The sequence below is a fragment of the Ochotona curzoniae genome, unplaced genomic scaffold (genome assembly GCF_017591425.1).
Source record: "Ochotona curzoniae isolate NIBS_2020 unplaced genomic scaffold, NIBS_Ocur_1.0 contig_2688, whole genome shotgun sequence".
NCBI classification, from domain to species: Eukaryota; Metazoa; Chordata; class Mammalia; order Lagomorpha; family Ochotonidae; genus Ochotona; species Ochotona curzoniae.
The window spans coordinates 1413702-1438670 of NW_024465553.1; the positions used below are offsets into that span (position 1 = coordinate 1413702).

The 24969-nt window shown below is 57.6% G+C and overlaps 1 protein-coding gene across 1 annotated transcript in view; it reads right to left on the minus strand.

Moving 5' to 3' along the window:
- Positions 1-24969, minus strand: part of DYNC1H1 (dynein cytoplasmic 1 heavy chain 1) — a 56917-nt gene that overhangs the window by 9219 nt on the left and 22729 nt on the right. Inside the window, exons 13-52 of the mRNA XM_040975045.1 lie at positions 24098-24274; positions 23889-23999; positions 23686-23805; positions 22965-23204; positions 22132-22287; positions 21934-22047; positions 21009-21119; positions 20438-20647; positions 20133-20279; positions 19883-20049; positions 19626-19799; positions 19036-19201; positions 18724-18912; positions 18445-18639; positions 17757-18039; positions 17488-17588; positions 16565-16724; positions 15159-15402; positions 14861-15044; positions 14549-14761; positions 13972-14210; positions 13705-13861; positions 12148-12375; positions 11571-11801; positions 11345-11485; positions 10924-11157; positions 10643-10849; positions 10438-10559; positions 9742-9907; positions 9136-9299; positions 7901-8030; positions 5509-5642; positions 5107-5221; positions 4856-5017; positions 4555-4769; positions 4285-4489; positions 2709-2882; positions 2511-2630; positions 2284-2404; positions 28-223 (exon numbers count right to left, since the gene is read on the minus strand). Coding sequence (XP_040830979.1) covers positions 28-223; positions 2284-2404; positions 2511-2630; positions 2709-2882; positions 4285-4489; positions 4555-4769; positions 4856-5017; positions 5107-5221; positions 5509-5642; positions 7901-8030; positions 9136-9299; positions 9742-9907; positions 10438-10559; positions 10643-10849; positions 10924-11157; positions 11345-11485; positions 11571-11801; positions 12148-12375; positions 13705-13861; positions 13972-14210; positions 14549-14761; positions 14861-15044; positions 15159-15402; positions 16565-16724; positions 17488-17588; positions 17757-18039; positions 18445-18639; positions 18724-18912; positions 19036-19201; positions 19626-19799; positions 19883-20049; positions 20133-20279; positions 20438-20647; positions 21009-21119; positions 21934-22047; positions 22132-22287; positions 22965-23204; positions 23686-23805; positions 23889-23999; positions 24098-24274 — 6923 coding nt within the window. The remainder of the gene's footprint in view (positions 1-27; positions 224-2283; positions 2405-2510; positions 2631-2708; positions 2883-4284; positions 4490-4554; positions 4770-4855; positions 5018-5106; positions 5222-5508; positions 5643-7900; positions 8031-9135; positions 9300-9741; positions 9908-10437; positions 10560-10642; positions 10850-10923; positions 11158-11344; positions 11486-11570; positions 11802-12147; positions 12376-13704; positions 13862-13971; positions 14211-14548; positions 14762-14860; positions 15045-15158; positions 15403-16564; positions 16725-17487; positions 17589-17756; positions 18040-18444; positions 18640-18723; positions 18913-19035; positions 19202-19625; positions 19800-19882; positions 20050-20132; positions 20280-20437; positions 20648-21008; positions 21120-21933; positions 22048-22131; positions 22288-22964; positions 23205-23685; positions 23806-23888; positions 24000-24097; positions 24275-24969) is intronic.

Sequence of the window (24969 nt, forward strand, 5' to 3'; positions counted from 1 at the left end):
AGGGCCCCTGCAGGGCCCAGCACTCGCCTGATCTCCTCAGCCGAGAAGTTGACGATGGTGGGGATGAAGTTCTCTCGCATGATGATGGAGCGGATCTGCTTCCAGTCGGTGGTGCTCTCCCCGAGCAGCAGGCAGATGGACTCGAGTGCCAGCTTCACAGCCGCGGGCGGGTTGGCCATGGAGCGCACCTCCACCAGGTGCTGCTTCTTGATGGACTTCACGGCTGGGGGGAGGGGTGGTGGGCTGCAGCGAGGTGGGGCCAGCGCGGCCGGGCCGCGGAGCTGGGGTTCTTGTTGGAAACGCTGTGTGCTGCACCAGCGGCTGGCCCAGCAATGCCAAAGTTCTTACGGCACTAGGCCTGAGCCGCCAATGGCTGAAGAGAGTGCACTGCTACTTGTCAGGCCGTAACGATAGAGGCTGGGCCACTGTGAAGCCAGGAGCATCACCCAAGTCTCCCACACAGGTGCAAAGGCCCAAGCACCGGGGCCAACCTCTGCGGCTTTTCCAGGCCACTAGCAGTGAGCTGGATCAGGGCAGCTGGGACTTGAAGTGGCACCTACAGGGGATGCCAGTGCTGGCCCCAACGGGCTGTAATCTAGAAGATTTTGTGATAGGTTGTGTGTGATTCAGAGCCAACAATTCTTACAGCAGTCCAGGGCTGGCATTGTGGCAGAGTGAACCCCCCACCTATGTGCTGGCAGCCAATATGGGTGCTCTGTTTCCTGACACAGCTGGGAAGTCGGGGGAGATGGCCCAAGGACCGGGACCCTGGCAGCCAAGAGGACAATGTGTGGAGCTGCAGGCGCCTGCCTCAGCCTGGCCCAGCCCTGACTGCTGTAGTCATGTGGGTAGTGAGCCAGTGGATAAATCTCTCTAACACTGAGTTTCAAACCAATTAAAAACAAAGAAACCCAAGATTTCTGCAAATGAAAGTGTAACTTTCTAGCTGTCTTAAATTTCAGAGCAAGTGAGAACTAAATTATATTCTCACTCAAGTTCTTAACTATGAATGGAAATTTATCTTGTGTGAAGTGAAAACTGCTGGGCTGTGTGACCTGGGGTGAGCAGCAAGGGCCTGAGGAAGGCACAGGGCAAGATCACCAGTCCCTGGCACCCCATTCCAGGGGCTGCCTCAGGCATCTGGGGAGCGAAGCAGCGGATGCAAGCTCTCTCTCTGCTTCTCAGAGCACAGAAAAAAAAAAAAAAAAAAAAAAAAAAAAAGAAAAACAAACCAAGACCAGAATGACAGGTGCCACCCCATGGGTGCAGAATTTCACAGGCCTGGAGCCAGGGAAAGCAAAGGAGGCGTGTCCTCACATGTCCCCTTGATTAGCAGTCACCAGTCAGGGCCATAGCACTCCCAGAAATCAAGGCTGATGTGTGGGATCAGCAGCTTATTCTGTTTCCCGAGACACCCGAGAACCAACAGCAGTGCCTGCTGGAGTGCTGGGTAGTTTATGCATTCAAAAAAATATATTTATGCGGCTGGGTGCTGTGGCCTACTGATTGAAGTCCTCGCCTTGCATGCGCCAGGGTCCCTTGTGCTGTTGGTTTGTGTCCTGGCTGTTCCACTGCCCTTCCAGCTCCCTGCTTGTGGCTGGGAAGAGCGATTGAGGATGGCCCTTGGGACCCTGTATCAGTGTGGGAGACCCAAGAGGCCCCTGGTTTGTGGCTTTGGATCAGCTCAGGTTCAGCTGTGGTGGCCAGCAGATGGAAGATCTTTCTATCTTTTCCTCTGTAAATTTGCCTTTCCAACAAAATTAAATAAATCTTATAAAAACTTTTCAAATATATTTACTTATTTGAAAGGTATAGTTAGAGAGGGTACCTAAACAGCATCCACTGGTTCACTCCCTAAATGTCTGCAAAGGTCAGAGCTGGCCTTGAAGCCAGAAGCTTTTTCCAGGTCTCCCTGTACGTGGGTGCAGGGTCCCAAGCCATCCTCTACTACTTTCCCAGGCCACAAGCAGGGAATTGGAAGGGAAGTGGAAGAGACAGAACATGAACGGCACTCATATGGGAAGCTGGCACTACAGGCCAGTTTTACCCAGTGCATGCAGCACTGGCCCTTAGCTCATTCTTCCGATCCCTCCTGGCAGGCAGACTGACGGCCCAGGTACTTGGCTCCTGTCAGCCTTGGGGAGCCCCAGATGGAGCTGAGGGCTCCTGGCTTCGGGAAGTTGAGCAGAGGATGGAAGATGTGGCTATAGAGAAGCCCTGAGAGCAATATGTGCTTGGGGGCTGCTGTGGGAGCTGACCCGATGGCCCACGCGTGGTGCTTACCATTCTGCGCCTCAATGACGGCGGGCTCCACCTTGTCCAGATCCTCCTTGACGCTCATCTGTTTGTCTGCGATCACTTCCTGCTGCTTGTGCAGCTGTTCCTGAATCTCCTGGCTCATGACCTGGAAGGACCGGGCGCCTTCAGGAGCCTCCTGGACAGCAGCCCTCATGCTGCTTGCACACACCCCGCTCTGGCTGCAGGCCGCAGCCCTGAGTGACAGGCAGTACCTTTTTCTTTTCTGCCTCTTGCTGGTCCTTCACCATCTTCTTCAGCTTGTCATTGGCTGCTGCGTTCTTCACCTCGAGCTCCTGGCTCTTGATCCTCAGGTCGCGCCGCAGCTCCTCCACCTAAGGAGCAAGTCCAGAGTGGCCCACTACCGCCCGCTTCCTCCCGGGCCTGGGCCTCGAGCCGGGGTCTGTGCGCACCTGGTCGACCGTCTCCTTGATTTTGCGCAGCCCGACGTTGAGATGCATCTGCTGCTCCTCCAGCTCACTGCGCTTCTCGTGGAACAGGTCGGCATAGTGGTTGATGAAGTCCAGGTAGTGCCGTGGCGTGATGGCCATCGTGCGGCCTCCTCGCTTGGCCAGTCGCGCGTTGGCCTTTTAGGGAACATTGAAGCTCAGAGTTCTAGGCTACCCACAGCGGAACCACTGGGTGCTGCGGGCAGGACCCTTGGGCTGGCTCCTACAGTTGTGCTCTCAGGAAACCCCAAGGGGCCGGCACTGGGGCACAGCAGGTGAGGCTGCTGCCTGCTTTACCATCTGGGCATCTTCAACACCTGGACACCCCACCTTCAACCCAGCCCCCTGCTAATGTGCCTGGGAAGGTGGTGGACGACAACTAAACGTACCCATGTAGAAGGCTTAGGGAAGTGCCTGACTTCAACCTGCCCCAGTCCTGGCTACTGCGGCCACTTCGGGCGTGAACCCACAGATGCAAGGTCTGAGTCTGTCTTCAGCTCCTCCTTCCAAATATTAATGTTTATATAAAAAAGTAGTCCCTAAGATCTCTAAGTTTTTACTTTATTTAAACTTCTCTAAAGTGAGGGTACCAAGCATGCCCCTCAGAGGTGTACCCTACAGGGGTTATGCACACAGCACCTTCCACTGCTTACTGCCCCTGGCTACCCAGATCAGCAATGACCCCAGAGCAGGCTGCCTGCGCTGGGCCTGGGTGCAGTGGATTCAGCAGCTGTTTCCAACTCCCATATCATAGTACTGGTTCAAGGCCTGGCAATCCGGTTTCAGATACGACGCCCAGGCACTGCACTAAAGGCAGGTGGATGATGGCCCATTGCCGGGGCTGGTGCACCCACGTGCGAGATCCAGGAGTTTTTAGCTCCAGCCTAACCCACATCTAGCTGCTGCAACCATCTGGAGTGTGAATCAGCAGATGGAAGATCTCCTTGCCTTTCAAGCAATAATCAATCAATCAATCAATCAATATCACATAATGACCAGACTCTGGTCCCCTCTGGCTGTAAGGAAGGGGAGGAGCCTGTGGGAGGAGGGGTGAAGGCAGACCAGCAGGGGCCAGCAGACGCCCTAGAGTGGCACAGAAGACAGGATGCCCACAGCCCATGGCTTATGCTGGATTCCTGTGACGGAGAGGCCCAGCCAGCAGGCATGCTTGTGCCAGCTCAGGCCTACTTACACAACACATCTAGGCTAGCATTTCCTCCCAGCCAGACACTGTGGGAAGAGTTTCTCTCCGCCGGCTCCCTCCCCAAATGCCTGCAATAGCGTGGTCTGTGGCAGGCCAAAGCCAGGAGCCAGGAGCTCCACCCCATCTCCCTCACAGGAGGCAGAGGCCCAAGCACCTGGGCCGTCCTCTGCTGCCGTCCAGTCTCCTTTAGTAGGGAGCTGGGTCAGAAGTGCAGCAGTGGGGCCTCAGACAGGTGCTCTGAATGGGACGCCCGCATCCCAGCGGCTACATGCTGGCCTGGCTTTTCTGCCCTGACGTCCTGTGTCCTTCGGGCGTTGGTCCCGAGACCCGGCCCACCTGGTGCAGAGTCTGGTGAACAAACACGCAGCTGTTGACGATGGCCTCCCGGTGTGACGGCGGCTGCGGCAGCTTGTCATACACTGCGGGCATGTAGTCGGGCACGACGTAGTTGGGCTTCTCCAGGTCCATCTTACTGGTGAATTCCTTGCCGACCTGATACAGCGCCTCCGTGGACCAGTCACCAAACCAGTTTAACACACACCTGAAAGACACACCACGTCAGCGTGCCGCCAGCCCCGGGAGCGAGAGCTAAGTGCAGCCCAGTACCTGTTGAAGAGCGCAGGGGAGGTGGCCGCCCGGTCCTTGAGCCCTTCCGAGGACGGGTTCATGGTGAAGACGACGTGCAGGTTGCGGATGACCTGGCTGGTGAACCATTTGTAGAGCTCCTCGTGGGAGTCCAGCATGAGGCCCTCCTTCTGCGCCCCCTCCTTACACTGCGTCATCAAGGTGGCATACTCATCCCCTTCGAAGAGACCAGGGACCTGGGCGGAGGACACAGCAGCTGAGGCCAGGCCCTGTGCAGAAGAACACGGCACGGGCAGGCCAGAGTGAGGCCTCACTTGCTTACCTCCCCATTGGCCAGAAGTGTATTCATTCGCTCCAGGAACCCAGAATCTAACACGTTGGATTCATCCATTATAAATGCAATCTTCTCATTTTTACAGCCGGAACGCCGCAGTACTGTCCGAAGATCTTCGTCAAAATCTTCCCCCGTGTACTTCCGATGGACCTGCAGAAGCAGTGGCCAAGTCAGGCCGATTCCTGAGTCCCACCAGTGCCAGCTGGGCAGGAGTGAAGCCCCGCTCCAACCTGACCCACCTTGATCTGGTACACACTCAAGCCGTTCATCCAGGCCACAAACCGAGACAGCGTCGTCTTTCCGGCTCCACTCACACCTATCAGAAGCAAGTGGCCTTGTGGCTGGCGGAAAATTCTGAAACATCAGAAGAGGTGAGAGATTTTCAGGCTTGCACAGCTCAGGCCTCTGGGAGACTCTGGCCCCCTCCCGGTGTGAGCTGTTTCAGGACTGTGTGTGGAACCTGAACCTCACACACTTGAACAGACTGCTGGCCTCGCCCTCCAGCAGGAGAGCCCTGGTCTAGCCGCTGTCTCCCAGTCCCTAAGACACTGCTATGAGTGCTCGATGGGAACGTGTCTCGAGCTGTGTCAACACCGCCGCTTGAGCTCACACTGGGTGTGCTACTGCCATGTGCAGCCCACCTGTCAATCCTGAGCACGTGGTCTAGCACTTCATTGAACAGGACCAGAGGGACATCAAGTTCTTCTTCATAAAAGACCTTCAGCCTGGCCTTGACATAATCCCTCAGCTCTTCTTGGTCCACTGGGATGTAATCCTGCGGGAAAGACTTCATGTTCCTCACGGGAAGGCCAAGCGCACCTTCACACACAGTAAGGGGCAGGGCAATGCAACGAGCGGAGACAGCACCTGCCAGTAACCACTGGGGAAGCCGGCCCGACGCAGGGACAGCTGTGGGAATGCCTTACAGAAGAAACCGAGGCAACCGGGGCCTCAACAGACCCGAGAGATGCCGCGGTCAGGGCCAAACACCGTCGGGAAGATGTCAGTGTGGCAGAGCATGCTTCTGTGCCACAGGGCAGCCAGGCAGAGAACCCAGGGGGCGAGGCTGCTGGGCGTGGCGAGTCAGACCCTGTGGCTTCACACCAGCCACGACAGGGAAAGGGAGGAGCCCTGCTGTGCCAGGGACTGCCGAGTGACCGGCCCCGAGCAAGCGCTGTGGGTGCCTGCTCAGCCAGAGATGCTGAGAACAGACCGCAGCTAGCCTGGGTTGGAGCAAGGTTCCCACAGGCCACCTTCAAGGACACCCCTGGAGGGTACAGGGACCAACCACAGCCAAAGAAGTTTCCTGTCCATGTGAAGGGGTGGGTCACAGGCAACCCCAGCACCACTGGACAAACCCACTTCTTGCCCTTCCTAACAGCTCAATTTCTTGGAAAGGTGCGCGCGCGCACACACACACACACACGTGCGCACACACACACACACACACGTGCGCACGCACACACACACACACACACACACATACGCGCGCGCACATACACTGAGCAGGGGAGAGGAAGAGAGAGAGAGCAAACCTTTCCTTCATTGGTTTCCTCCCAAAGGCCCAGAGCAGCAGGCTGGGCCAGGCTCAAGCCAGGAATTCCAGCTTGGGTAGCAGGGACCCAGGCACTTGAGCAATCAGCAGCTGCCCCCCAGACATTCATTAGCAGGAAGCCGCACCAGGAGAGGAACAGACCCCAGGCATGCTGAGATGGGGTGAGCCAAGCAGTGTGTCAGCCGCAATCAGTCCTCACATGGCCTTTCCCAGTGGGGCCAGTGCTGGGGCACAGCAGCTGAGCAACCACCCTCAGAGCCACAACCCCAAATGAACTAATTCCAGTCCTGGCTGGTCCACTTTTGATCAAGCTCACATCTAATGTGCCAGGGAAGGTGGCAGAGAACTGAGGTGCAGGGGCCTCTGTATGTCCAGGCCGCGGCTTCAGCCTGGCCCTCACTCTTGTAACCATCTGGGAAGTGACCCTGTAGATGGGGATCTGTCTCTCCCTCTCTCTGACCTCAGCTTTCAAACTTCTTAAACTATATACATGAAATACACTTCTTTTATAAGAAATACATTTATACATTTATAAATATTCATATGTATTCATAAATACATTTATACATTTCTTTTATATAAAAATCAAACAAAAAACAACTCAGAACCAGCATTGTGGCACAGTGGGTAAGCTGCCACCCGTAACCCTGGCATCCCATGTAGGCACCAGTTTGCATCCCAACTGGTCCACTTCTGATCCAGCTCCCTGTTAATGGTCTGGGAAAAGAGCAGATGGGTTCCTGCCCCCATGTGGACAGACCAAAATGAAGTCCTGGGCTCCTGGCTTTGGGTGGGCTCAGCCCTGGCCCTCATGGCCACCTGCACAATGACCCAGTGGAAAGACTCCTCTCCAGGTCTTCCTCCAGCCATCTGCGTCCAGCCCCGTCTGTGCCCCATGAGCAGGTAAGCCCCCTAGAATGCTGACCACCCTGTGCGGCCAGTGCCCCCTGAGGGAAGGACCTAGTGAAACACCCTCATCGTGGTTAGAGGAGGACATCTCACGGCTGCACAGGGATGGCCACACCAAGCGGAGAACATGCAAGCTTGCTCTCGGCTGCCTCATGCAGCACGGGGAAAACAAATGTAAGTCTGTCTTCACCAGGGCCCCAAGGCAGCGAGCACCGCCACGCAGAGCAGCCAGCCCCACTGTCCTGACGGTGACACTGCCACCACGACAGGTGACCTGAGCATCAGCACAGCCCTGAGACAGAAAGGCAGCTCCTACCCCGGCCAGCCAGGAGGGGAGCACGGGCGTGGGGCAGCTCCTACCCCGGCCAGCCAGGAGGGGAGCACGGGCGTGGGGCAGCTCCTACCCCGGCCAGCCAGGAGGGGAGCACGGGCGTGGGGCAGCTCCTACCCCGGCCAGCCAGGAGGGGAGCACGGGCGTGGGGCAGCTCCTACCCCGGCCAGCCAGGAGGGGAGCACGGGCGTGGGGCAGCTCCTACCCCGGCCAGGAGGGGAGCACGGGCAGCTCCTACCTTGGACAGCCAGTTGCTGTAGAGGATGGGCCGGCTCATGGCCTTCTCCTTGTCTATGTTAGGGAAGTGCTTCAACGCCACCATGTCAATGTTCTCGTCTGTCCAGCGCCGCTCCTCGTCTTCCACCAGCCTGCGAGGACAGCAGTCCAGCACGCTGACCCCCAGCACCTCGGAGGGGTCGCAGCCTTATTCTTAAATAAGCAGGGAACCTATGGGGTTTCTTTCTCTCCCTTCATTCCTCCCCTCCCCCTCCCCCTTCTTTCTTTCTAATTGAAAGATGCACAGACTTTGGTGCTCACACGGGAGGCTCAATCTGCAGACTGAAATTTGCATATGAAATACAAATATTTCAGAAACATGACAGATTTAAAAACCACCCCAAACCTCTAAAAGCACTGAATTACACTGATTTAAGAAACGGAAGCATAGCGGCGGCAACATTAGCTAGGTGGTTAACACGCCTGCACAGCACACGGGGCATTAGGTTTGCTTCCTGCAGACACCCACCCTGGGAGGTAATGGCAATGGCTCGTTACTTGGGTCCTGCCACCCATGTGGGAGACCGAGACGGAGCGTCCACCTCCTGGTTCTGGAGGTGGGAGCCAGAGACTGAATCGGTGAACGGGACCAATCTCTCAGAACACCCTCCCTCGCCTCTCCTGTCCCAAGTCACTTGCGGCAGGAAACTGTGCTACTGTGTTCAACAGTGACTCAGCTGGGATTCCCTGGTCACGCGGAGTGTGGCAATAACGCATGGAGATGAATTCCTCACCACTAATTCAAAATAAAAGGAAATAACAGCCGGGCAGGAGCTAGGCACACCAAGCGTCTGAAACAGGGATTATGCTCAACTACGTGTCCCGACAGCTCCTCTCAGCCCTGCGGCAACGTGGATGGCTCCTCAGAGTCCCTGGGAGGTGGAGACCAGGCCACCAACGCCCTCATGACAGATGCTCGCCACCTGGCCACTAGCCACTGCGTCCCTCCCGCACTGGTCACTCAGCAAGAAAAACTTAAAACTTCAGGCCCACAAGGGAGGGCGCACCACGGGACGCAAGCACAGGGACCCAGGATCCAGGATAAGGAAGAGCTGTGAGGCCAGGGAGACCACGCCCAGACCTGGCTGGCCACTAGAGGTCGAGCACAAAAGGCTGCCCCCACCTCTGGGTGGCTCACACCTGGGCCGGCCTGCCTCCAAGACCGCAAAGGACATGCGGCGTCCTGGGCTCCCATACCTGTCCTGGAAGAGTCGCAGCGCTTCGTGGGCCCAGATGCGGATCAGGCCTTCCACGGGCAGCGTCTCCAGTGGTCTCAGCGCCTCAAAGATCCCTCTCACCCACCTGGTCATTTCACGGGGTGAGTAGATATAGTGGGGCTGGGTATCCTGGGTGAATCTCTCCTGCAGACAGAAGGGGTAATCATACTTAACTCCCCAAACTACCCGCTGCCAGAGACCCACACACAGAGCTGCCGTCTGAGGCTCTCCCCAGCTGCCTGCAACAGCTGCGGTTGCTTTAGGTCCGAGTGGGCAGCCAGGAACTCATCCGGGCCTCTTGTGCACGTGGGCCATCGCCTGCCGCCCCCAGGGTGGATGACAGCAGGGAGCTGGGACTGAGGACAGAGCTGGAAGAGAATCCAGGCATTCCGCTATGGAAGGGAAGCGGACCACCTGGTGGCTTAACCACTAGGCTACACGGCCACTTCCATCAATAGCTGAAGAGGCAGGACAGCGATGCTGGCACGTCTTCTCATGAAGAACCCCGCATCACCGAGGAGTGGGGGAGCACCCCGACGCCTCGGCTCAGCTCGTGGCGAGATCCGACTAAGCCCGCCACACGTACCTGAGACATGGTGTAGAACTCCACCATGGCAGTGGTGAGTGGCTCGGCGTAGGTGCGCAGGGACGGGACGAGCCGCAGCATGGCACGGTTAAAGGTGCCGTAGATCTGCGTGAGGGAGGCGGGGCCTGGGTAGTCCACGTAAACAACGGGCACATGACGCAAGAACCTGCGGGGACACGAGGGCGTGTGACAGGAGAACCTGTGCAGACAGCGGCTCCAGGTGCGGGGCAGGCTGCAGGGGGATGCCCGTGGCACCCTGGGCTGGACTGTGCGTCACTCCCGACTCCTACACGCAGACTAACGGAGACCACACACACACCGGCCAGGCTGGGCTCCGCCCCACAAGGGAGCAAGCGCCACAGAGGAAGGGAGAAGTGCTCAGGCTTGCTTCAGCAGCCCCACCTTACACACGACAACCTAACTGATGCAGAGAGATAGAGGGAGAGCGAGTCCTCCTGGTTCCTGGCTCCCAGCCTCGGTGCTCAGAGCAGCCAGGGCTGGGCCAGGCCGAAAGAGGGTCAGGAACTCCATGCCTGCCTCCCACCTCAGTGACAGGGACACATTGGGGGATGGGGTGCCGTGCTGACACCCACTGTGGACAGGGCATGCCTCCTTCCCTAGGACTGCAGCTCAGTGCAGGCCCCCAGAACCCTCATACCTCTGCAACCCCCAGTAAGCCCAGAACCACCACCCTACCTGTGTGACAGGGGCTTCCTGCCGGGGTCGGTGGGTGGGTTACAAGCTCCGACAAACTGGATCCTCTCCAGCTTCACCCACGTCTGATCCGAGGTGCGGTAAAAGCCCCCATGCTCCACCATCTGAAGGAGACGGGAGTGGGGCACATCAGCTGGGCCCTGGAGCCCAGCAAGGCAGCACTGGAGGGGCCGGGGCAGCAGCGCACCTGCCGGATGAAGGAGATGACCCTCTGCGTGCCGTACTTGTCCATGTCCGGTAGGTTGATCTCATCACAGAACAGCACGAGCCACTTGCCGAGCTGCACGGGCGCCAGGACGACGCCGTTGGGGGTGCGCCTGTACTCGCAGTAGTGGTCAAAGGTCTTCAGCAGCAGCTCCGGTGTGGTGGCGCTGGAGAAGTTCAGACCCACGACCTTCGGGGAGGACATGGCACCGAGTTTAGGGCTCGATCCACACCCACGGGGGGCTGCCCGCCGCCTGCACGTACCTCCATGTCAGGCAAGGCCCGGAGGGCGCTGAACAGGGTCATGGTCTTGCCAGAGCCGGGAGGGCCGCACAGGACCAGCGGCTTGTGTTCTGCCAGCCAGGTGTACAGCAGGGCCTCGTGACGCACAGTGTCCAGAGTCGGCACCACGACGTCGGGCGCTGCCACCTTGTGAGTCTCCACTTCAATCTGGGGCACCTTGGCCTGCCACGGGGACCACTCTCCGCTGATGGACACCTGCACGCAGAGAGCCACTCAGGCTGAGGCACACCCCAGCCCTGCCCACCGTCACACCAGCAGGACTGGGGCGTCAATCTAGGGGTCAATTAAGTCCTTTGGGGAAACAACCCCCTGGTTAGGCTCTTCCAGGGTCATGGAGCAGCACAGTGAGGCCGAGGACAGGCTGCGGGAGGCGCCCACGCACCTCGTAGTCGATGATGGGGATGTTGGGCGCCGTGGGCAGGGGCACGGTCGTGATCCTCCTGATGTATTCACCCAGCTCTGCTCTCATCTTCAGCCGGCTGTCTCCACTCAGGGACCAGAGGATGGCGTACACCAGGTAGCGCTGTGGGAGAGGGTGGGGCATCTCAAGGATGGGAACCACAGAGGGCGAGCCGGGCTCTGCCCGCCCTCAGGGCCTCAGGCCTCACCTGGATGTAGCGCTCCAGCTGTTCCAGCTGCATGGGGAAGTCGGGGTGGTTGGCGTTGTACTGTGCCACGTTACGGCAGGCCTGGTGCAGCATGGAGAAGAGCGAGCCCAGGCAGCGCAGGCGTGTCAGGTCCATGATGTGCTCCAGCTGGAAGGCGTGCTCCAGCGCCTTGGTGACCAGCCCGCTGCTCGTGAAGTAGGGCTGCATGATCGTGGCCGCTTCCCGTTGGATCTAGTAGGGAAATGGGGATGTGTGCCTGTCACCCACAGGCCAGGAGTGCTGTGTCCACTCTAACCCGAGCCCAGTAAATGACACTTCTCCAGCCACGCCTCCTCGGCCCTTCACCCTGGCAGTGCCCAAAGCCCTGCCTCCTGCCAAAGCCCGCCCTCAGTGCTGCTCAGGTCACAGCTTTGGATGAGGGTGCCTTCACGCCCCTCACACCTGGCTTCCAGGCTGCACTTGGAACGACCACATGTGAACAGGGCTTGGACGGAGCAGTGTGACCTCATTGTGCCCCGCCATGCCAACACTCGAGCATGTCTGGGTGGCCCTCAGGCCAGGGGAGTGGCCCTTGCACCTGCAGCATGGGGGACGCGGCCTCCTCCCCTTCATCCTCCTTGCCCTTGCGCCGGCGCTGCGCCTCGTCCTCGCCCTCGTCCAGGGGGATGCTGCGCAGTCTGGCCAGGAAGTTGTTGAAGATCATGTCCGTGCTTAGCACGTCCTCGCTGAACCACACCATGCCGCAGCGCGACACTGTGGCGAGGGTCGCGTACTTCAGGTCCTGCACTTCGAACATTATCCGCACCTTTAAGGAACCACCAGGCAGGCACTTAGGTGGCTGTGGCCAAACACTGGGTCAAGCTGCTGCCAAGGAGGGCTGGACCAAGCCCTGGCTGCTCTGCTTCCAGCCCAGCTCCCTGCTAACGCACCCAGGCCCGAGGGTTCCTGTCAGCCATGCGGTGGAGGGACACGGAGGTCCCGGCTGCTGGCCTGGCCCAGCCCTGGCTGTCTAGGGATGTGAGGAGTGAAGCAGCAGTTGTCACTTCGGCTCTCAAATAGAGACTCTACACATGGTCACACAGAGTACATCTGTCCATAGCTCTGGAGCTACGCTGCCCACAAACCCCGACTCCCTGCAGAAGCAGCATGGAGGAAGGCCTGAATGCTGGGGTCCCACAGCAGAGTGCCGACGGGGCAGGAGGCACAAGGCACGGCCCCCGGAGCCCACCTCTTCCTACTGGGCCACCTGCCAGCAGGCAGTGGGGCTGGGACTCTCCCGGGGGCTTGGTCCCACAGCCCTGCTGGTGCTGCAGCCGCCACACAGCACCAGTCAGCTCTCACAGGACCAGTCAGAGAATGGGAATCCTGTCCCGACTTCCTAGAAATGCTTCTCCACTTACTGCTGTTTCTGCTCTGTGGGCAGTGCCCTTCCATCACAGCTAACATCGGCTCACCTGCCTCAGCCTGCAGTACCCAGAGGCCTGCAGAAGCCTCCACGTCTCTGCTCCCAGCCTGCAAACACACCCCTCCCGGGACGTCTCCACGTATGGCCTAAGCCCCTCAGCGCCCTCCCAGGCCGGCTCTGGCATCTGGCCCTCTAGGACTAACCCTCAGCCACCTCCCTTGAGGATGCTTGGACTGGCCTGAACTCTCGCATCCCTCACCAGTGGCTCCCCCAGCTTGCCTTTCCTGCACAGCACCTGTCACACGTCTGCCCAGCCTCACACCGGGTAGAACGCAAGCCACAGGAGAGCAAGCGGCCTTGTCTCCACTTTTGGCATGCACCATGAGCGTTTTCAGCATCTAGAAGATGTGGGCCTGGCCTTTTGCAAACGCACCCAGGCCAGCCACAGCTGCTCACCTGCCAGGGGGTGCGGTCAGGCACCAAAGGCTCACTTCCCAGGGACAAGCTCGAAGGCTCCCTCTGGAAATTCTACATTCTGCTATCTCCCAGGTGTGATGGCTGAGGAAATCCACCCTGCAGCCCCCTTTGGAGCTACTGGAGGGTTCACAGAGAACTCCAGGGGGCCCTTAGGACTTAATAAACGTGAGGAAGTCACTGTCGGCCCCCAGGAGGCATGCCAGCTGGGGGGCAGCCCCACGGCTGAGGTGGCAGAGCAAGCCATATCCTTACGTTGGGCGGCAGGCTGAGGCGCTCCCCGTTGGGCAGTGTGAGGAGCTTATTGTCGTCCAGCACCGAGTTCAGGTTCTCCACCCACTCAGGGTCCACATCGCCATCAAAGATGATCCACTGGCGCTTCTGCAGCTCGCCTCGCACGTTGTCTATGATCCTGCGGTTGGGACAGAACAACTGGTCAGTCAACCTAGGGCTCGACCACGGAGGTGCGCCCCCTCCTGGCTGCCACAGGAAACACAATGTCCCTCAGTGGAGCATGCGTACTTTCTTAGCACATGCGTGAAGAGACCATCAGTCCACTCCCTGGTGTTGGGGTCCAGGGTCCCGTAGAGGTGGTCTTTGCTGATGGCCTTGGGGTCGATGATATGGGCCACGCCCTCCACGCCCTCGAGTCTCTCGAGGGCCTTGAGCAGCACACGCCAGGCCGTGCTCTTCCCGCTCCCTGAGGGCCCCACCATCATCAGGCCATGGTTGATCTGGGTGATCTGGTACAGCTGTAGAACCTGCGGGGATCACAGACTGCCACTAAGAAAACTGTAGCAGGTGGGTGGGTGGGTGTATACTGCAGGGGAGGGAGAGTATGTGGTGTGTGTGTGTGTACACACATGCAGAAAACATCTGCCATGGATTTTCAAACACTGCACAGGCTGGACATCAGACCATCCAAACGGTTTGGGAAGCTGGGTACCACTGAGGAAGGCTGCGAGGGGAGCAGGTGCCAGCCGAGCTGCCTCAGCATGGACACAGCAGATGCCGGGAGCAGCTTCGCTATCTTCAAGCAGGCCATACAAAGCCACAGTGCAGCCCGACCTTGGCCCGGAGGGAGTGGCAGAACTCTTACCTTCTCAACCCACATCCCGCCGACCTCCTCCCCGTCGCCGTAGGTCAGGTACATCTCCTGACACACTTTCTTGAGCTCTTCTCGCAGGGCAGTCATCTCGCCACGGTGGTACTGGACCCCAGGGAACACGTCCGACAGAAGACTGAAGAGCAGTGGGATGTCTTCTGCCACCAGCTTGGGCACCATGGTCTCACACACGCTCTGGATCAGAATCTGCAGTGGGAAGAAGCAGGCGTGAGAGGCAGGGTGGGCCCCATGACCGGCTCACATCCATCCCTTGACCGGCGGTCCAGCTCCGAGCGCCACACCGACCTCCTGCTCGGGGAGGTTCTCCGCAATGTCCCCCTCGTCGACCGCCTCGCCTCGCTCCTCCTTCTCCCGTTTGATCTTCTGGATCCTCTCGCGCTTGACGTTGCCCGCGCTCACCAGCACGCTCTTCAGAGCCCGCAGGCCGAAATCGTAATGGCTCTGGGAGGACAGCTGCTCGTCGCAGAGCCTGGGGAGGGAAAGGCTCTTGACGGCAGCAGCCCTACATCTGCCACGCAAGTCACGGATGGCATGGTGAAGGCTAAAGGGCCAGGGCGTGCCCGCCAACGGCTCTGCCACTCACTTGAAGAATGGGACGATTTTGTTGGCGAGCACTTCGGCGGTGCGGAAGCCCTGCGAGTACAGCATGACCTGGGCGATCAGCTGGCGGTCAGGCTTGGTCATGGCCAGGCTCCGGAACAGCTTCTTCAGATTGTCGGGGAGGTTGGACCTGCCGGCGTAGCCTGGGTTCATGGTGATGAAGATGGCCATGTCCGGGCTCACCTTGACTTGTTTGTTCAGCAGTTCACAAGTAATGGGGGCAGAAGCTGAAAGGAAGAGGACGCCGCGGGCAGCTGTGACGTCGGCAGGCGGAGCACCAGTCTCCGGCAGCAGCCCACCCAAGCCAGCCGGGGCCCCTGCCCACACGAGTACCTACACCCAGACCAGAATCAGCCCAACCACAGAGGCAAACAGGCCCACCGACGCCGTGACACAGCGGCCGACTGCACGTTCGCTGCCCCTGCTGCTGTTTTCCCGACTTAGTAAAAGTAACTACTCTCCCCAACAAAAAAACTGCATTTTCCCAGAATCAAAATACAGAACAGGACCAGAAACAAAGCCCGACTCTTCTGAACTACTCGGGGATGGTGTAGAAGGTGATCTTTTGTTTTTTAAATAATAATAAAAAAAGGTACTTGAAAAACAAAGTGGCACAAAGAGCTCTTCCTTCCACCCTGACACTGGCAATCTGTACTGCGTTCGAGTCCGGCTGTTCTGCTTCCAACCGGGTCCCTGCTGATGTGCTACCAAAGCAGCAGAGACCGGCCTGAGCACCTGGACCTCTGCCTCCTGTGTGGGACATCTGGCACCTCTGGCTTCAGCCTGGCCCAGCCTTGGCTGCGGCGGCCATCTGGGAAACAAACTCCAGACAGGAGCTCTCCGTCCTGCTCTCTAGGACTCCATCTTTCAAACAAACAAAAAGAAAACACATCTTCAAACAAACCCACACAGGAGTAACTCTACATCTGCATGAATTGGGCGTTCCTCCAGCACCCGCCCGTCTGCCTCACATGCCCGATGTTCAGCCATCGCAGAGCCCCAGGAACACAGACTCCTGGGGTGACAGAGGGCTCACTTCCACGACCAGGCAATAGGAGACTCTGGCCGGCAAGGTGCTGCAAGAAGGCAAGCAGGGTCTTGAGGGCTAACCTGGCCAGAGCCACACTGAGTGGTCGGCGCTGCGGCAGCACACACGTGCAAGGTGGCACGCAGCTCTGGCCAGCACAGGAACGGCTGCTGCCAAGCTTGGCCATCTCAGCATGAGGGATACAAGCTGCTCAGATGGGCTTCAACCAGGACTCACTACTCTGCCTGCAAAACGGAATTCTGATGAGCTAAATGCTTGCTTGTTACTAACCGAGATACTGGATTTGCTTCACAATTTGGAATTTCTCTCACACTGTGGAAATAATTGGCAAGAAGTCTTACTCTTGTCATAGTTGGGGTTCGAGTGTTCGCGCAGGGCTTCCTGGATGCACTGCACCTGCTGGGACACTGCCGACAGCATCCGCTCCTCCAGGCGGTTGAACTCGTCAAAGCAGCCCCAAGCGCCCACCTGGCAAAGCCCCACGAAGATGCGGCCCATTGCCTGGATGGAGACAACAAGGGAAGTTGAGGCTACCTGCTGGGGCTGAACTGTGTACCCTCCCCAGCTCAGACACTGGAAACCAGTCCTGGGGGACTGTATCTGAGAGGTCTCTGAAGAGGCCATCACTGAAGACCACGGGAGGTTGCAGGGTGGGTCCCCACCAGCTCCACCCAGCACAAGGAGCACAGCCTCTCCCTGAGCACTCCGGGTGGACAGGCCACCTGCGAGTCAGGAGGAGAACCTGTCACAGAGCCCAAGCCCTCCTGGCACCTCGATTGCCAGGTCTGGAGTCGGCTCCATCTGCAGCCTTCTGAGTGCCCACCACCACAGAGCTCCATCCTGGCTCTGCTCAGGAAACCTAGCTTCCTCTGAGACGGTACAACACCATCTGCTTCCTAGGGAAGGGATGTGGTAGAGCGGGCCCTCAATCCAGTCCCCTGTGCCCTCCTGTGGCAATGCTCCCCAGTGACAAAGCTGCCTGCTTGACTCTAGCCCATGCTGTGGATTGTAAGCTCCTTCCTCAACATTTAAGCATTCCTTCAAAAAATTGCCATTTTAGAAAAACAATTCATTATGCTTTAAAAAATCACTTGGGGAGCATGGAGCGAAAGCCGATCTCCAAGCCTCAGGCCACCTGGCCCCTGGGGACTCAGGCGGGTCTTGGGCAGTCCTTCAGGCTGTCTGACCGCGGGGCCTCGAGGGCTCAGGCGGGTCTTGGACAGTCCTTCAGGCCGTCTGACCATGGGCCCGCGCGCCCTCTCACCTGGAAGTCGAAGGTCTCATCGCAGTTGAAAACCAGGACAAAGCGCCCGAGCTGGTGGCCCAGGGCCTTGACTGACTCCGTCTTCCCCGTCCCGGCAGGCCCTGCGACGGGAGGACAGGCTCAGCACCACCCGCACACACATTGCAAGGGACAAAGCAAGAGAACTGCGACAGGGAGTGCACAGGCAGCTGCAGCAGCCGCAATGGAGGAACGTAGCAAACACACACTTCCACACAAAGCCCGCCTCCCAGGCTTGCCGAGTGTCTCACCGAACGGGGAGCCCCCGAGCCTGGCCTCCAGGGCTTGTGTCATGGTCAGATAGCACCGGTCGGTGAGGGGGGTCTGGACCAGCTTGTCCTGGACACCCAGGTACTCAAAGCCATAGTTAAACTTGGCATTGGCCATCTGGATTGAGAGCTGCTGCAGCACATCTGTCTGCTTAGGGTCAAAGTAAAACCGCATCTGGCTGAGCCACTCAAAGGACTTGGCGTTGTCAACCTTGCTTTTGATCAAGGACCTGGTAACGTCTCTCTGGTGAACCAACTCTGTAATCTGAGGAAATGCAACGTAAGCAGACATTAATACAGTGCTTTCCAGACATGGATGAGACACTTGTTAAAATCAGCCACAGCCACTTTCAGGAAACATCGCACTCTGAGACATAAGGAGAACACTATTCAGGCACCAGCATTACACAGCATCAAAAGCCACGGCAAACAACAGAGGAATACGAATGCCCCGCCAGCACTAAAAGCCGCAACTAGCTTGAAACACGGTGAGGGGCCAGGCTACGGCTTGCTGGATTAGCCCTCTGCCTGTGGGACCAGAATCCTATGGGGCTGCCTGTTGGATTCCAGGTTACTCCACTTCCAACCCAGCTCCCTGATCGCTAGACACCAGGTAAGACCCTTCCCAGCCATGCAAACTAGCGAGGGAGGGGCGCAGCGGGAGACCCACCAGGTGTTCCAGCTTCCGTCTGCGCAGCGGCGGCTGCTCCATGAGGACAGAGTCGGCCAGCACGTTGAGCGTGACCTCCACATTGCTCAGCACCGACTGCAGGGGCGCTGCGTCTCCCCCGCTGCCCACGCTGTTCAGTGCCGACTCCACGTTCTCAGACCAGGCGATCTGAGCTGACAGAACCACCAGCTGGGCCTGGAAGACACAGGCCTCGGAAGGTCACCTTCACCATCAGTCGGCAGACTCAGCCATGGTCAAGGCACTTGAAGCATACATTACCTGGTACTTATCAATCCAAGTGATGTAGGTATTTGGGTCAATTGAAGTTGCTTTACCAAAAATCTCCACTTCTGTCACAGATTCAGCCAGAAGTTTTGCCAGAGTGACTCGCATCTCCTTTTCCACCAGGGTCAGCCACTCGTTGATTTTGGGGTGCTCAGTAATTGACACAGGGGTTTTGAACATGACCTGAAACAAAAATGTAAGAATTCAGACACGCTGCGGCGTGAGCGCAGCCTTCCCAGGCGGCAGGGCAGCAGGGGGGCAAGGCTGCAGGGGGCAGAGTGGCAGCATGGCAGGGTAGCAGGCTACCTCCTCTCCTTCCCGCGATGAGATGCCCAGCACGGCAGAGTTGTCCTCATTCAGAATGATGCTGGAGACGCCAGCAAACATTTTCTTGAAGTGCTTCTGTAACTTGGCGACGTTCTTGCTGTTCCCAATGATTTCAAGCAGATCTTCATCACCCACAAAATAGAACCTAAAATTAAAAAAACAAAAATCCAAGTTGCTGACGTTTGATGTAGACGGGGGGCAAACCCAGGCAAAGGTGCTAACCACAGGGCAAAGCATGTGGCTGCAGCTCTGAGCCAGACCTCACACACACCCCGTCCCGCTCTCAGCCAGGGACATTTTCCAACAGCAGCCTGACGTCTCGGGGAGTCCCCCAATCTCACGTCATCGACCTTACTCCACTAACTCATTTCTAAAAACCCGTGCAGTCCACCTCACATGAACTATCAGGAAGGAAGAGATGCCACTCAGAAAACTGTCAGGGTCACAAGCGGAAGAGATCAAGCAACTTGAAGGGTGGACCATGGTTTAAACGAGGCGCAACGATCCAGCAGGAGCAAATTACGGACTACACGAAGGAGCTGGGCGGCCACGTGGAAACGGCTGCTCACCTGGGGAATGAGGAGCGCTCCCTCTCCAGGTACTCGCCCAGGGCCTTCTGGATCTTGCCCAGCAGGTCGGCCAGCCTTTCTAGAGAGCGCTGCACTCCCTGGATGTTCAGCACGTCCATGACAAGGGGAGACTTTGACACTTTCTTCATCAGAGCTAGGAACTCCGTGCTGATGCTGCGGACGGAACGCGAGGGCCGTCAGCCTCCGTGCGCGGAGCGGTCACGGCCCGCCCAAGGCTCCCCAGCGGGAGCTCCTACCTCTGGAACCGCTGGGTCTCCACAGGCAGCAGGTGCTTGATGTCTGCGCTGCCCGTGAAGATGCCTTCCAGGTAGACCCAGCGCCTCTGCACATCAATCCACACGTCGAAGAGAGCCATGATGCGGTTCAGCTTGTCCTCCCAGCTCAGCGCGTCCTCCTCAAACACCTGGGGCACACACAGGACAGGGCTCGGTGTCTGCAGACACACCAGCCGAGCTGTCAGCAGGAGGGGGCTTCTCGCAAGGTCACCTTGTAGTACGGGGAGAGCTTCATGGCAGAGACACTGTTGATGTGCTCCTTGACCTTGTTGAAGAGGTCGTCCCAGCCGCGGATCAAGCGACATTTGTTCTGGTAGTTAACCAAGTCCAGCTCGTAAGTGTTCCACACTTCTCTTATCTGGACGACACCACAGAGGCACATTACCAAGACGTGGGCATTTACCAGTCATGCAGGAGCCAAGCATTATGGGTAACAAGGCTCCACCTACACAACAGCATGAGCCAGCCTGAACCAGCCTGAACCAGCCTCCAGTGGCCGACCCACCTGCTACTCACCTGTTTCAAAAACTCTTCCAAAGCCATCTCGCCCTGTGCCACAAGCAGCACATCCTTGACAACAGCTTCGTTTTTCTGCAGGTCAACGTCCCAGATTTGGCCCAGGGTGAGCTCAGAAACCACCCAGTTCACGTGCAGCCTCTTCATCAGCTGCTTCCAGTGACGGTCTTTCAGCGCTTCCGACTTGAGCTCAATTACCAGCATGTTCACCTGTGCAGGGAGGCACAGCGTCACCTGTGCCAGAGCGCCCAGCGGAGCCCACAGCCGCGGAGCCCGCCATGCCGTGGAGCCCACCACCACCACAGAGCCCGCCATGCCGTGGAGCCACTGCCACAGAGCCTGCCACACTGCAGAGCCCACCGCGTTGTGGAGCCCACCGCCGCGGAGCCCGCCACACTGCAGAGCCCACTGCCACGGAGCCTGCCACACCGTGGAGCCCACCACACTGTAGAACCCACTGTCATGGAGCCCACCACCTCAGAACCTACCACGCCATGGAGCCCCTGCCACCTGGAGCCCGCCACTTTGGAGCCCCTTGCCCCAGAGCCCACCACACCACACTGGCTTCTACCTTCAGGTAGCCTTTCAGCAGCCGCTGGACGAACTCGTAGGACGCATACTGCCGCAGGCGGGCAGGGAAGTTTTTCAGCTGATTCAGCAGACCGTCCAAGTTTTGTCGAAGCTATCAGAAAAAAGAGGAAACGATGTTCAGTTTAACATTTCTTTTCATAAAGAAAAATTCTGATTTATTTGCTTGAAAGACAGAGTGACAGACACAGAGAAATTAAGATAGATCATCGTAATGCCAGGGCTGCAGTACTTGGCCGTCGCCTGCTGTCTCCCAGTGCATCGGCGGGAGCTGGACAGGAAGCACACCGGCCAAGTTTCAAACCTGCATTCCTACACAGGAAATTAGTGACACAAGTAGTGTGCTAACTGACGGTGCCACAGCATGGTCACTGATCTAAGTATTTTAAAATGATTTTGAGGGCTCGGCGCCGTGGCCTAGTGGCTAAAATCCTCGCCTTGAACGCACCAGGATCCCATATGGGCACCAGTTCTAATCCCGGTAGCTCCACTTCCCATCCAGCTCCCTGCTTGTGGCCTGGGAAAGCACTTGAGGACGGCCCAAAGCCTTGGGACCCTGCACCTGCGTGGGAGGCCTGGAGGAAGAAGCTCCTAGCTCCTGGTTCCTGGCTTTGGATTGGCACAGCACCAGCCATTGTGGCTTACTTGGGGAGTGAATCATAGGACAGATAATCTTCCTCTCTATCTCTCCTCCTCTCTGTATAACTGACTTTGTAATGAAAATAAAATAGATCTTCAAAAAAAAATGATTTTGAAATAAAATTGATGTTAGTCCAGATAAACACTGTCAGTGACAGACTGGGCATTAGGTGGACCCTGAGGACTCACAGTGCAGTGCCCTATTTGAGCCGCTAGAGGCGCCCTGTTTAACGCAGGGTTTAACGGAGCGTTGTCCTAGCCAGAGGTACCTTGCGAGGCTGTACTGAAACCCACGGCTGCTCCTTCATCTGGTCAATCTGCTCCCAGACCTTGGAAAGCTCTGACCAGACGCCTTTAAGGTCCTGTAATTCTTCCAAGGCCACCTGTGATGAGAGGAATCAATCAGGTCTTCAAGGGGACGCCCCGGAACCCGGCTGAGGTTCTGGCCCAGCCTGGACGGCAGGTACCTGCACACGCTCTTCGCTGCCACTGAGCAGTCCTGTGTCCGTGAGCTCCAGCGCCTCCTTGGCCTTGGCGCACTTCTCCCTGTCGTCCTTCAGCCGGCCAAACTTGCCCTCATAGATGGTCAGGGCCTGCAGCGCCTCCTCTGGGCGAAGATTGCCCTGCAAGCAGTCAGCACAGTGCATTGCTATGTGTCCTTAGCAGAGGGTCTACAAGGCTTCTGGAAACTTCTGCTTCCTTGAACACATCTACAGGGGATGCTCAATGTACTGTCACCACAGGATGAGCAGAGCGGTGACAGTGAGTGTGACTCAGCCTTTCACACACAAGAAAAGGTGAGCATGACGGAGCACCTCAGCACTCGGCTACCACCTCACCCCGGAGGAAAGGGGAGTCGCCACAGACTCGCATCCCTGGGGAGGGGTGACTGCCAACCTTTCATCCAGGGTTCCTTCCCCACCTGCTGCAGCAGAACCCAGAGCCAAGCCAGGGCCCAGGGACACCAGAATGAGCAGAAGGAGGTGGGTGTGCCAGGCTGCGGGCACAGAAAGGCTCAGTACCGGAGACAGCAGCCTGCCTTTCCGCAGTCAGTGGTGACACTGCCAGCGGCTCCTGGGGCGGGGCCTCTGTAGACCCGGAAACAAACCTTAGTTTCTGACCACGCCTGAGCAAGGAGCACGTAACAAAAAACTTGAATCCTAGATTCACAACACCTTGTGACTTAGGATAACCGTGTTGTGGTGGGAGCTGAGCTGCGGCAGGCCTTGGAGATCTGCAGCAAGCATGGTGGACTGCACTGCAGGCTCAGGAGCACCAGGGCCCTGCCAGGCAGACTCACCGTGACGGGCTTGGTCTTCTCCCAGTCAGTGAGCAGGTCGGTGGTGCGGCTCTCCACAGCCCGATCCTCCTGGACGATCTTCATCTGCAGGTTTGCCACCTGCTGCTGGATGGCAGAGTCCTTCCGCCGCATGATGTCATTGAAGGCACCCCACTCGCCCTCAATGTTGTCGATATAAAGCCAGGAAGGTGGGAACTGGAACCGCTGCTTCTCCAGTAGGCGCTGGCCATTACGGTAGAGCTTTGGGAGTTAAGAAGCAAATTCATTCAGTGGTTCACTTTCCTGTTGCTACGATCACAGACACCACGGCCTGAGTCACACGGAGACAGCCTGCCAAGGCCACAGAGCCCACGGACCAGGGTGCTTGTTCTGGTCCCCAAGTCCCCTCTGAGGTTACCGTGGGAATCCAGCACAGCTGGCCCAGAAGAGGACATGAGGCTCAGGAGCCATGCTGACCCCTCCATTCCAAATTACATGCAGCATGGTACTCGAAAACAGCTAACGTAAAGATCCTGAGACATAACCCAGGGCCTCGAGCCCTGCTCTGCTCAAGTAACCTCAGCACTTCGTAAAACGCAGACTCCTCCAGGTCAGTCTGCTCCCGGCAACAGCACAGCTATTGGCCATCTGGGGAGAAGCCAGGCCTTGGGGCGCCAGGCACAACGCAGTGTCCCAGCAGACCAGAGGCCTGGTTAGAGAACTTGCACAGCCACAAACTCACCTCCACCTGCTTCTCAAACTGTTTGATCTTCCTCTTCAGAGACTGCACGTACGTGATGAAGGTCACGGCGTCAGAGGTGCTGGCCGTGTCCACCGAGTGCTGCTCCAGCTCCTGGCGGGACTGTCCGGAGAGGGGAGTGTGTTACTTGGGGTCAAGGTTTCCTGGAAGCCTAATCTCCCCCAGAGATCCAGGCTGGCTCTCACCTTGGAGATCTGGGAGTGGAACTCAGTCATGTTGGATCCCAGCATCTGACCAAACTTGCTGAGCACCTCCTTATGCCAGGAGTCGTACTTGAGGTTCACTTTGGACTGCACCTACACGTGAACAGCACACAGCCACAGCGCATCAACCCGGCCAAGTTCACCGCATGGGAATGCCGCTGCCACAGCCACGATCAGACCACACATCCCACCTTGCCATAATCTATAACCACTGGTCCAAACTCCTTCTTCGTCTCCGCATTGTCAAAAGTGCCTCTGGCCTTCCTTATCTGGACCAGGAGAGCTTGCCATTTGTTGAGATCTTCGCCAAGTCTGTTGTAGATGTTCTCAGCTTGCATGTCCCACAGACACTGATACTGCAGCCAGACCTGCAGGGGAGGAACACGGCTCAGTGGTGCAGCCTGGCCTGCTTCTCATCACCCTTAGGACATCTCAGGCCCATACTGTATGCAGGGAGCTAAGCCGTGACTCATGCCTGGTTTGTTTCAGCTGCTTTGTAAGGCAGCAGAAATGGCCAAGCACTGTGCCCCTGCCTCCCAGGTGTGAAACCCCGTGAGTTTCAGGATCCTGGCTTCAGCCTGGTCTGGCCCTGGCTGTCACAGCCATGCGGGAATAAACCAGATGGCGGACCCATCTCTCTCTCCTTTCAAAGTGTCAGTTAAAACTCAAAACAGCTGCCCTAATGAGGACGGTGCCACGGTTAGAAGATCAAGCCTTAGTCTGCACACCAGCATCTGATACGGGTGCCAGTTAAAGAGTCTTGGCTATTCCACTTCTGAATCAGTTCCCTGCTGATGTACCTGGGAAAAAGTGCTGGGGTCCTGCATCCGTGTGGGAGATCCTGGCTCCTGGTTTTAAATTGGCCCAGTTCCAGCCATGTGACCAACAGGGAAGTGAACCCACAGATGAAAGATCTTTCTCTGTAACTCTTTCAAATACACTAATTAATTTTCAAAAATTGCCCTATTGCCTCCTCTTTTCTCTAAAACACTAAACTATAAACCACATCATACAGTAACCACCTGGGCAAACCTTTCCATCCCTTCTCCCGCACTCCCAGTGT